The sequence below is a fragment of the Loxodonta africana genome, chromosome 12, assembly GCF_030014295.1.
Source record: "Loxodonta africana isolate mLoxAfr1 chromosome 12, mLoxAfr1.hap2, whole genome shotgun sequence".
NCBI classification, from domain to species: domain Eukaryota; kingdom Metazoa; phylum Chordata; class Mammalia; order Proboscidea; family Elephantidae; genus Loxodonta; species Loxodonta africana.
The window spans coordinates 54790043-54800906 of record NC_087353.1 but is presented as its reverse complement, the minus strand read 5'-3'; the positions used below and the strand labels follow the sequence as shown (position 1 = coordinate 54800906).

Below are 10864 nucleotides of genomic sequence, written 5' to 3'. Positions count from 1 at the left end.
TGACCCCACGCCTCCTGCTTGGACCCTGGCAACACCTTCCATGATATGGAGCTAGCCAAGGGGAGGGGACAAGAAGCCTGTTGGTGTCACTGACCAAGGCCTTCCCAGTGGCCCAGCCCCAGGGACTCCGATGCCAGTGGGGCCCAGCCTGGGGGCCTCATGGGGAAGCTGAGGAGCCTAGTCTTCTGATCCTCAAACCCCCCTGGTCCTGCCTGAGCCCCAGCCAGGCGCCCCTGGCTCAGCAAGGCCCCTCCTTGCTCCGGAACAATGAGAACAGGGGTCTCAGGCGGGAGGGAGGAGCCACGTGGGGGCGGGGCTTACAGGTCTGGGGGCGAGGCCTTCCAAGCCCTCTACCGCACAGGCAATGGGCTTCTCCAGCGCTAATCTGCGTCATAAACGGCGGTGTTTGCTTCCAATCAGGGCCCCAGCGTCCTCTCTTCCTGCCTCTCCAGGAAAACCCTGGCCCATCCCACAGCCCTGCCTTCTGCTGTGGCCGAGAGGTGGGGCCCGAATCCCGCCCGGACCCCTCGGGCTGGGAGCTGGCCCCGGCCTCACCTGGGCCGCTGGGGGCCCAGGGTAGGTGGGCAGTGACAGAAGCGGCCCTTGTGCCCGCCTCAGGTCTCGGTGGTTCTGGATGACAACTGCCCCAGCCTAACAGGGTCGCAGTGTGCAGACGCCCTGCGCCACAGCTTCCAAAGGGCCACAGCCCTCGCTGAGTCCCCACTTCCGGTGGGCAGAGCTCCGAGGGACCAGGGCTTGGGTGGGAGATGGCCGCCAGCTCCTGCCGCTTTCCTGGCTGTCAGATCCCAGCATGTACCCAGCCCCTCCTCCTGTGGCTCACTGGGGGTCCCGGGGGTTCTTTCCAGGGGGGCAATAGGAAAGTCTGTGTCCCCAGCCCACTGTCTAGGCCTCAGCCATCGGCCCCCCCTCCAGGGCCTGGCTCTCGGCCCCAGGGCCCGGCAGCTCTAGGCCAGCCTCGGCCGTCCAGTTGGCCAGCAGGTCGCTGAAGTCAGGGGTACCGGGGTGCAGTAGGCCCAGGGGGCTGGGTGCTGGCTCCTTCCAGAAGGATGGAGGCAGCTGCCTCTGGGTCATGGGCGTGATGTGGCCGTACTTGCGCTGCAGCCTCTGGCCGCGGCCTCCGCCAGACCCTGTGCATCGCCCCAGCCCGTACTCAAAGAGCTCAGCCAGCGGCCCCAGCGGTGCGGGCTCGGCGGCCTCGAGGGTCTCCTCGGGGGCCCCACCCCGGGCCTCCCACACCAGGTCGGCATAGTAGCGCCCTCTGGTGGACCTGCCCACCGCGCGACCCTCCCGGTAGAAGTCTCTGGCGTCGGGGTCCTGCCCCTGGTCTTTGCGGCCGAAGTACCTCTGGATGTCGCCGCTGATAAGCTCGGAGAAGCGTAGCAGTCGCCATGCGCCCTCGGGGCTGCTGGGACCAGTGGGGGCGGGCGCGGAGGTCTCGCCTGAGCTCCGGGGGTCCGGGCTGCAGCCCCCCGGCCCCTGACCCTCCAGCACCTCCTCCTCGTCCTCTTCCTCCCCCTGCTCCTCTTCTTCCTCTGCGGTCTCTGGGGGCTCCGGCTCCAAGGGCAGGAAGGGCTGGTGGAAAGGCAGGGGCAGCTGGAAGTCGCACAGGGGCTGGACCACCCCGGCCGCCATCTCCTCGCTGTCCTGGGGCTACCGGGGCTGGGCGGGGGGGTAGGTGGAAAGAGGGGCAGGTGAGCGGTTTGGACAGACTCACCCCCTAGTAGGTCTGTCTCAGAGCCCACCCAAACGTTTCCTCCCCACAGTAGGCCACCTGCCCTCCCTGGAGCCGAAGCCCTCTTGAGGGCCAAGGAAGACTGGGGTGGCAGCTCCAGAGGGCTGGGCACTGTGGGACAGGGGGAAGAGAGAGGTCCATGGGTGGAGGGCAGGTGGGCCATGACTTGGATGGTTCATCAGAATCGTCGTGGGGGAAAGAATCAGTGGATCTTGGGGAGCCTCTGCAGCAATGGGGGAAGTGGAGGGGCCCGAGAGAGGTCACAGGGACTCAGCCCTGCCCCAACCAGGTGCTGCAGGGGATGGGGGAGAGACCCAGGGACTGCGGTGCAAGGGGTTTGGGATCCCTGCTGAGTGGGGCGCCTGGCCCAGGCTGTGGTTGCTGTGGCATCAGAACTGGCCTTGGCAGCTCTCTGACAAACAGGCTCGTATCTGGAAAGGGGATGGTAGGCTGCCCCCCTCCCCCAGGTCCCGGTACTCTTGTCTTCTCTAATTCTAGTGCGGGCACACCAAAGCTTTAATTTGTCCCCCTCCATGGTACAAGGGGTATAAGAGATGACCCTGTCAGCGTCAGCATCTCCAGCCGAGGAGGGGTCTGCAGGAGGGAGGAAGTGGGGGGACCGGGGGTCCCAGAGCTGGGAAAGGCTGAGGAAGGCAACTGGGCTGGGTCTTGGGCAGGACCAAGGGAGTTCTGGGGGCGCCTGCAGGATGAGGGGCCTCTTCTTGGCCAGCAGCCACACTGGGGCTGACTGAACCCTGGAAGGCTCCCTACCCTCAGGAGGGCGAGAAGGAGGAAAGGAATCTGGTGTAGAGAGAGTGCGACCCAGTGTCAGAAACCCCCTCTCTGAGGGTGGCCCTGGATGCTGCCCCCATTTTGGTTCCCAGGTTCCCCTCCCTACATTGCTGACTGCTCTGTGGCCCTGACCTAGCTCACAGGGCTGGGTTCTGCCCCCAGGTGGCCCCATCGTTGGACTTTGAGGATGGCAACTCTCAGAGAGCAAGACTCACGGGCCCTTTACTCCAGCCCCATCTTTGCCCTATGGCCTGCCTCAAGGGGCCCCTGCCTTTCCAGTCCTTGGCCAGCCCAGCTGTGGTGGCCTCCTTGGTGTGAGGGGTCTCCATAGACCAGACCTCCACCCTCAGCAGCAAGGAGGGGAGAGGAGGTTGGACCCCCACACCACTGGTGGTGCGGCAGCCCCCAGGAGTCCCAGGAGAGACCTGGGCCCACCCTGCCCACACACACCTGCCTCTTACCTGGCCAAAGCTCTCCCTGGGCAGGCCGCCTCCACCTGGGCTCAAGCATTTATAGCCGAGCTGCAGTGGCTGGCCAGCCAGGGCTGGCAAATATTTGGTGATGGCGGCATTGTAATCGCAGACTGGGCAAACAGTCCCGTTTGCTTTAGCACCCGGCAACCAGAGCTCTGTGGGGGGCGGGGGGGGTGTGTGCTCAGAGGGGCCTCACCTGGCTGCCGCCTGCCCAGGGATCCTGGAGTGTTTGCTATGGGCCCAGCTGGCTCCCACCTTTGGCCCGAGGGCCCTTATCTCCGCAGTGATTGGGGCCCGACCCAGTTGTGTCAAATAGGTGGAAAATTAAATTTCATGCTATTTTGACTTCTGGAGTAGCCTTCTCCAAAAAGCAAACTGCCTGCCCATGTGCTAGGTAAACGGGCTCTGGCCCAGGTGAGGGGGAGACTGTGGGGACCACCACAGCCCCACCTGCTCCCAGTTTTTCTAGTCGCCCCAATTCATGGTGACCCCAAGTGTGTCAGAGTAGAACTGTGCTCCACAGGGTTTTCAGTGGCTGACTTTTTGGAAGTAGATCACCAGGCCTTTCTTTCGAGTGGCCTTTGGGTAGACTTAAACCTCTATCCTTTGAGTTAGCAGCTGATCACATCAACCATTTGCACCATCCAGGGACTCTTCCAGGCCCAGGCCCCACCTCCCAGGAGGGCTGATGCAGGCGGTTAGTGCTTGGAGGCTATGGTACAGACTCCTCCTGACTTCGGGGTGGGACAAGGAAGTGAAAAATTCCACCCCAGACCACCCGGCCCTGAGGGGTGCTGGTGCTGGTCAGGGGAGGGGCAGCATAGGCCAGGGGTACCTGCAGGCCCTGGGGAGGCTGGAGGGAAGGGGGCGACCACACTGAAGGCCTAGTTCAGCCTTATCTCAGCCTCAGGCACAACCAATGGTGGCGTCAGGCTGGCCTTGGCCCTGGGGCTGGCCTCAGGCTCCGTGATAAGTGCCCAGGTCCTGGCCATGGACGGCCCAGCCTCAGCCCAGCCACCTCTCCTCTGACAGCAGGCTAGCAGTTAGCCAAGACCTGGGGGCGGCGCCTGTGGGTGGGAGCCAGCTGTCCTGGTGGCCATTTGACAGCAGCGCCCTCTGCTGATCAGCACAGGAAGGATGGACTTGATTGGGTACAGAGGGCTGAAGACTGGACTCTGGCCAGGGCCTGGGGTCCAAGGGAGGGAGGCAGGGACCCCCACCCCGATGGGCTCTACCCACAGGGGTGGGAGGCAGGGGCCTGAGTGGGCTGCGGTCGGGGGTGTCACTGGACTCTGTCCTCGGAGTTTCGGGTGCAAGGGGTGCACCGTGAAGCCAGGGTGTCCAGGCCTCTCAACAGGACCCGCCGTGACTCCCCGCAACCATCCTGGAGGAAGGAAATGCCAGTGGAGGGGATGGCCTGGAGAAGACCCAGTCCCACGAGGAGCTCTGGGGCTGGGGAGCTCTAAGCCTTTGCGTGATGGCTGAGTAATGCCCCCAGAGACATCCATGCTCTAGTCATGAGAACCTGGGACTATATGATCTCACATGGTAAAGGGGGACCTGGAGGTGTGATTCAGGTTAAGAATCCTGAGATGGGAGATGATCCTGGAGTATCCAGGTAGGCTTCATATGATCACAAGGGTCCTCATAAGAGGGAGACAGGAGGGTCTCAGACAGAGAGAGATTGGAAGATGCTGTGCTGCCAGTTTTGAAGATAGAGGAAGGGGCCACGAGCCAAGGAATAGGGCTGGTCTCTAGAAGCTGGAAAAGGCCTGCAGACAGACTCTCCCCTGGAGCCTCCAGAAGGAACCAACCCTGCTGACACCTTAATTTTGGCCCCGTGAGACCCATGTCTGACTTCTGACCTCCAGACTGTAAGATACTGAATGAGCATTGCTTTAAGCCATGCACGATGTGGGGACTAATTTCAGCCACAGGAAGCTCACACAGTGTGAAGGTGGGGAGGGAGGTGGGGACACGGAGGGAGAGCAGGGTGGGGGCTGCCATATCGGACCTCATGCAGGCATGGACAGAGTTGGGATTTTCCTCTTGAGCACATGAAGCGGGACCATCTGAGCACTGGGCTCTTCCCTCCTTGATGAAAACAAAACAAAAAACCTCAGTGTGAGGATGGTAGGGGAGTGGGGAAGGCAGGCAACGGTTACCCACTCCCCAGGGTCCTGCTCCCACCCTGGGCCCTTGGTTTTACACTGAGACATGTGCACATCTGTGCACACACCTTCTTTTCCTGCCTGGCCTCTGCCGCAGGTCCCCTGTCTGCAGGAATGGGGCCCTAGGTGGAGCTTTGGGCCCTGCCTGTGGCCAAGGGTGGAGATGCCCAACCGTGCAAGCCTCAGTGAGGATAGCCCACACAGCCAGACCTCGTCCTGCCTCTCCTGGCATAGCCCTAAATCTCCTCTGCTGGCCCAGAGACCAAGGTGGAGAGCCCAGACAAGGACTAAGAATTCAGGCGTGGTGAGAAATGGAGCAGATGGGCGCTGGGGAGGAGGGCCTCAGGTGGCAAGGTGTGGGCAGGCTCGGTGAGGCTGGGTTGTGCTGCTACACCTGTCTGGCCAAGTAATGATAGGGCCCAGCAGGTGGGGGCTGAGGGCAGGTGTTAGATTTGAGGCCCCAAGACTTGGAGGTCACTAAGTTTGCCCTCCCGCACCTTCTCAGTCTGGACCTGGTTCAGGACAGGCCAGAGTCCAGCAGCGGAAGCTGAGATCCAGCATTTGTTACTGAGGAGGCTGGTTTGGGGAACGGCAGCCTGTTCAGCCCATGTTGGGGGGTGCCCTGGACCACTGCAGTGGGATTGAGGGCCAGGCTGCCAGGGTTGGGGACCAAGCATATGTCCCTCATCTGCTCCTAGCTGCCTCTGGCTGTGGGAAGCGCCAGGCCCGCCCTGCCCCACCCCGCCAGCACCCACCCCAGTGACAGGCCCCAGCCTCCAGGAGTGGGACACGGGCCCTGGTGAAGAAGGTGGCCCTGCCATCTAGGGAAAAATCAATAGCTCCAATATGTCAGCTCTCAAGAGGCGCTACAATAAATTACCCCCACCATTAAGCACACAAGGGCTGCTGCCACTGCGTCCCCATTACAGGGACATTAGTCCTGCCTCAAAATTTCTGTGTGCTCTGAGATAGTGGAGGCAGAGGTGTTGGTTTATGCCCCAGGTGTGGACGGGGAGGAGGGGCCTGGACCAGAGCAGGCCTCACAAGGGTCACTTCAGCACCTGTCACCTTCCCACACTCAACAGGGTCAGGAGAGGAAGGCCAGGAGCCCCAGGACCATCCGGCTGTGGCCTTTCCCACCCCGAATCCCATTGCATTGGAGGGGCAAGTAACTAATAACCCTCTCACCACTCATAGGGACACACCTGTGCTCGAGTAGGATGGGTTTAGTACTGGTTGCAGAGAGGGGCTTGCTCATTATGGATGTTTCTGCAAGAGGAGGTGATGTTGTTGTGTGCTGTCAGTGAATTCTGACTTACAGCAACCGTGTGAGAGAACTGCCCCATAGAGTTTTCTAGGCTGTAATCTTTACTGGCGGGAGAAAGATGTAGCAGTCCACTTCAGTAAAGATCACAGCCTTGGAAACCCTATGGGGCAGTTCTACTCTGCCTTGTGGGGTCAGTATGAGTCAGTGCTGGACATCTGGACTCTCATCTTTATGTCTGTAAAAGGCAAAAAAAACTTACATAAAAATCTCTTGGCTAGTGAAACTGGCCTGCCAAGTTTACTCTGAGGGAGATAAGGAGCAAGAAAGAAAGCTGCAGACCAAAAGGGCCAGGGAGCCTTCCTAGTCTTGCAGGCTGAAGGCCATTTCCCAAGAGAACAAAAAAAGAGGAGGGAGACCAAGGCCGCAAGAGCGAAGAAGGCCCTGCACTTCTTTGGGAAGAGACCAGTACAGCTGCTACAGTTCAAAAAACCTTACACATTACTTAGAGTATCATTATGGCCTTAGTTGTGTCAAGCTCTCAGTTGCCCATCTTGAAAAGGTGAAAATGTGTTGTGAGCTATTAGGGTCACAGTGATCTGGTTTTGTCACCAGATGTCCCCGTGGGGTCCGCGAGCAGATTCTATCTCCTCTCCTGGAGAGAGGTGGAAGCCGGGGCTTGGAAAGGTGCTTGTCCCAGACCACCAGGTCACACATGACGAAGGGAGGGATCAGTGTTCGTTGTTGTACAGGATTGCCTGCATCCCTGGGGTTACACAAGAGGACGGGGGCTTGCGAGTTGCTGGGGGTGAGCCTCAAGCTCAGGTGGTCCCCAGCGCTTCGGACGCTCCTTGACTGCGCCTGTGTGGCGAGCGGAGGTGGGTCCTTCCCTTTGGCCTGGCGAGGGCAGAGGGTTCACATAGGCCCACCCGCCGGCTCTCACGGAATGCTGCGTGGGAGTAAGGCCTGGGTCTCCGCCATTGCAAAACTTCCTCCAAACATCAGCCCCTGACGCCCCGGAGGCGGGGAGGGCAGGGATGTTCGGGCGGGGTCCGCGTGATGGAACCAGAACCTCCCCGAGGCGAGCTCATCCCTCCTCTGCCCCCTCCCTCCAGCCTGGCCCCGCGTCGCTGCCCGAGGACCCGGCGAGACAGTTCCGCTTCGGGCCGAACCGGGAACTACATTTCCCGGCATACACTCGCGGATCCCCGGAGATGGGGCCTGCGGCGGAAGAGAGATCTGAAAGGTTTATGTCATTTCCTGTGCGCGACTGGGCCCACGTTTTGCGGTCGTGAGTGGAAGCCTGAAGCGACGTCAGGTTTCCGGTTTCGCGCGACGGAAGTCGCGAAGCGCGGAGTCGAGGTCGCGATGAGCTGTGTAGTGTTTGAGCCGGCGCCTGGGTAAGCTCTGCGCGGTTTCGGCGGGGCCAAGGGCGGGAGCCGGTGGGAGGACTGGCGGAGCGCTCACTGCTCTCTCTCTTCCAGGGTCGCCCGGGCGCTGAGGTTTGTGCGCTGGGTTTCCCAAAGCCCGCACCCGCCGTCCAGTGGCCGGGCACGGGCCCAGCCGGTGGCCAAGGGGGAGGAAGAGGACGACTTTAACCGGCCTATCCAGTTTTCCTCCAGCAAAGCCAACCCGCCCCGCTGGACGGTAGAGCATTCCCTGGGAAGGGTACAGCAGCGGGCTTGGTGGAAAGTGCTGCCCCTGAGTATCTCCTTCCTCGCTCTGTTCGTCTGGTGTTTTCTGAGGCAGGAGAGCAGCTCGGACGAGTGTTCGACTGGTGTGCTGGGAGAAGAGACAGAGCCCAGTGATCGCTCCTAGGAGCCTGTTACTGGCAACTGGGAGAGAACTTAACGGAGTGCCCCCTGGGGCTTCCGGGAAGGCAGCAGGCACTGTCCTTCGGCTTTGATGTCGCGTTTGACCTTTTCTGCCCTGGGTATGCGTCCGTCCCCAGCACTGAAGGGCTTGATGAATGGCGCACTGAAGGCAGGGTAGTCTCAGCAGATGGAAACCTGTGCCTTGCCTAGTACTTGATGCCTAGTAAATCAGTCCAAGAGACGTTTCAGACGCAGAGGAAAGGTTTTGTTTCCAGTGTGTGGTGTTAGATTTGCGATGTCTTCTGTGAAACATGTCCCTAAAGACACTTGTAATGCAGTGTTACTTTTCAGGTCATCTGGCTTCTGAGTCACAGTAACCGGCGGAAGTGTTACATTTTTGAGCTCATAACATACTAAGGTGTGTGTAAATAACATCTATTGATCTTTTACACACTTAACAAATTGAAAATAAATTTGGTGGCATGAAATCAAGACAATTCCTTTTCTTTCTTTTTCTTGCACTTTATTACAAAACGGAGGGCAAGGAGAGCAGGTTAGCAGGCCAACAGCCATGTTTTTCTATGTCTTTTTTTTTTTCCCCTAGTGTAGGAACTGAGAAAAGAAACAGAAATGTAAATTGTGGAATGCACTATCTGATGATGCCAGAAATGACAAATTTTCTCAGCTTTCTGCAAAACTTTATTTTTAGCAAGGCAACACTTTTCTGAGTAGAATAAACCAGTTAGTCAATTCTTTTGACAAATTATGGACACTATTTTGTGTTACCTAAATTGACTTCTTTCTCAAGTGAGTAGTTATTAGAAAAATCAGCTTGATTCTGAAATGCAAGATGCATAAGGGATATTATTACACACTTAGCCTCCCAGTGGAAGGTTTGTCTTAGTGTATCTGTGGTGCTGAAGTTAATTGGAGGCTTCACCAGGGCAGATGGTATGGTAATATACAGGTAGTCTCCAACTTATAATGAGCCACACATAAGGCCGTCTTTTTCATTTTTATTTTTTGGTACTTCTTATAGTCAGTAACATGCACTGCATACAATGTTGCAGCATGTAATTGGTGATGTTATTATTCTCAGATGTTCAAAGGTTAGATTTATAAGGATACTGATGATAAAAGGTGATAATAATGAAGACTAAAAAAAGAGGTATTTAGCTTACATCAGAACCAGCTTAAAACAGTTGCAGAATCCCATCGTTATCAGGGACTACCTGTACTAACTTCTCCTAATGCTTTTGTGCTGAAGTGCTTTCCATGTTTCCTGCACATCCATAAAATTATTTGTGTGAAGGAGGTGGGCCAGTGGAAGCATGTTCATTTTTTTTTAAAGGTGGAGAAACCAAGGTTTGGGAAGATTGACCATCTCAGCTCAGGGAGTATAGTTCCAGCAGGATCAAAGAGTTAAGACTTTTATCTCAGACTTGGAGTGGTTGTGACTGGTTGTGGACCATCTGGTTTGAGCAGCAGTCATTCAAACCCAAGCCCCTGCTTTACTCTCACTAGCTTCTGCAGGGGAACAAAGCAGAATGAATGGGAAGAATTTCTGTTTGAACTGAAAGTTACTATCCTATTATAAAAGTAATATATATTTTATCTGGGAAATCTAGACACTAAAATAAGCAAGAGGAAGAGAATAAGAAACAGCAATAATCCTACCACCAAGAAAACCCTGTTGCCGTTGAGTTGATTCTGACTTATAGCGACCCTATAGGACAGAGTAGAACTGCCCCACAGAGTTTCCAAGGAGTAGCTGGTGGAATTGAACTGCCAACCTTTCGATTAGCAGCCCAGCTCTTAACTACTGTGCCACCAGAGCTCCAAGAGGTAACCACTAAATGCTTCATTGCTTTCATTTCCTGAATTTTTCCATGCATATATAAATACTCAATTTTTAGAGAAGCACAAGTGGGTGAGTAACATTGTTTTTGATGAGACATCACACCACATGCAACAGACCCTGAGTGCCTCCAGGGTAGGTCTCTGAGGGCTTTTCCAATTTATTACTTCACCCCAGAGACATGGATAAGCTTCATTGTCACAGCAACTCAGCAAAAAGAGAACTCAAGGCCAGCTGGCAACAGAGGGCAGACCTGTCTACACCTGGACTTTTCAGTCCTTTCATTAGTTAGCCGTTTTTGTAGTCTGCTGCCTTATTTCCCCAATGGGCCTGTAGATTTTCTATTTCCCTAGCTACTTTGCACATTGATTTTTTCATGTGAGTGCTCAGTTAGCACTTTCGGGGACCAGTGTAAGCATGCTGGAACGGAAGCTGTTGCAGAGATTATTAAAATGATAAATTGTTGGGCAGAAACCCAAAACCCGCTGCCGTCAAGTCGATCCCGACTCATAGCAACTCTGTAGGACAGAGTAGAACTGCCCCATAGAGTTTTCAAGGAGTGCCTGGCGGATTCAAACTGCAGACCTTTTGGTTAGCAGCTGTAGCACTTAACCACTACACCACCAGGGTTTCCTGTTGGGCAGAAGGAGGAGGAAATTGTTAGAAAAGAAAAGAGATTGGGAGAGAATCTTTTTAAAGAAAAGGAAGCTAACTAAATGGTCACTTCTAAACTGATGAG

General features: G+C 56.4%; 2 protein-coding genes across 2 annotated transcripts; one reads left to right on the top strand and one right to left on the bottom strand.

Moving 5' to 3' along the window:
- Positions 1 to 53: 53 nt before the first annotated feature.
- Positions 54 to 1660, bottom strand: PERCC1 (proline and glutamate rich with coiled coil 1). Its single transcript, XM_064295331.1, has one exon. The coding sequence runs from the start codon at positions 1651 to 1653 to the stop codon at positions 904 to 906; it is 750 nt and encodes a 249-aa protein (XP_064151401.1). The 5' UTR covers positions 1654 to 1660; the 3' UTR covers positions 54 to 903.
- Positions 1661 to 7497: 5837 nt separating this feature from the next.
- LOC100668849 (ubiquinol-cytochrome c reductase complex assembly factor 4) lies at positions 7498 to 8755 on the top strand. The gene is made up of 2 exons (XM_010597436.3): positions 7498 to 7853; positions 7938 to 8755. The coding sequence occupies exons 1-2, from the start codon at positions 7513 to 7515 to the stop codon at positions 8269 to 8271; spliced, it is 675 nt and encodes a 224-aa protein (XP_010595738.3). The 5' UTR covers positions 7498 to 7512; the 3' UTR covers positions 8272 to 8755.
- The last annotated feature ends 2109 nt before the right edge of the window (positions 8756 to 10864 follow it).

Bases quoted from the DNA above. Each gene is read 5' to 3' on its own strand.
- PERCC1 (XM_064295331.1), bottom strand. From the start codon at position 1,653: ATGGCGGCCGGGGTGGTCCAGCCCCTGTGCGACTTCCAGCTGCCCCTG.
- LOC100668849 (XM_010597436.3), top strand. From the start codon at position 7,513: ATGGAACCAGAACCTCCCCGAGGCGAGCTCATCCCTCCTCTGCCCCCT. The intron at 7,854-7,937 runs GTAAGCTCTGCG...TCTCTCTTCCAG, and splicing joins GTGTTTGAGCCGGCGCCTGG to GGTCGCCCGGGCGCTGAGGT.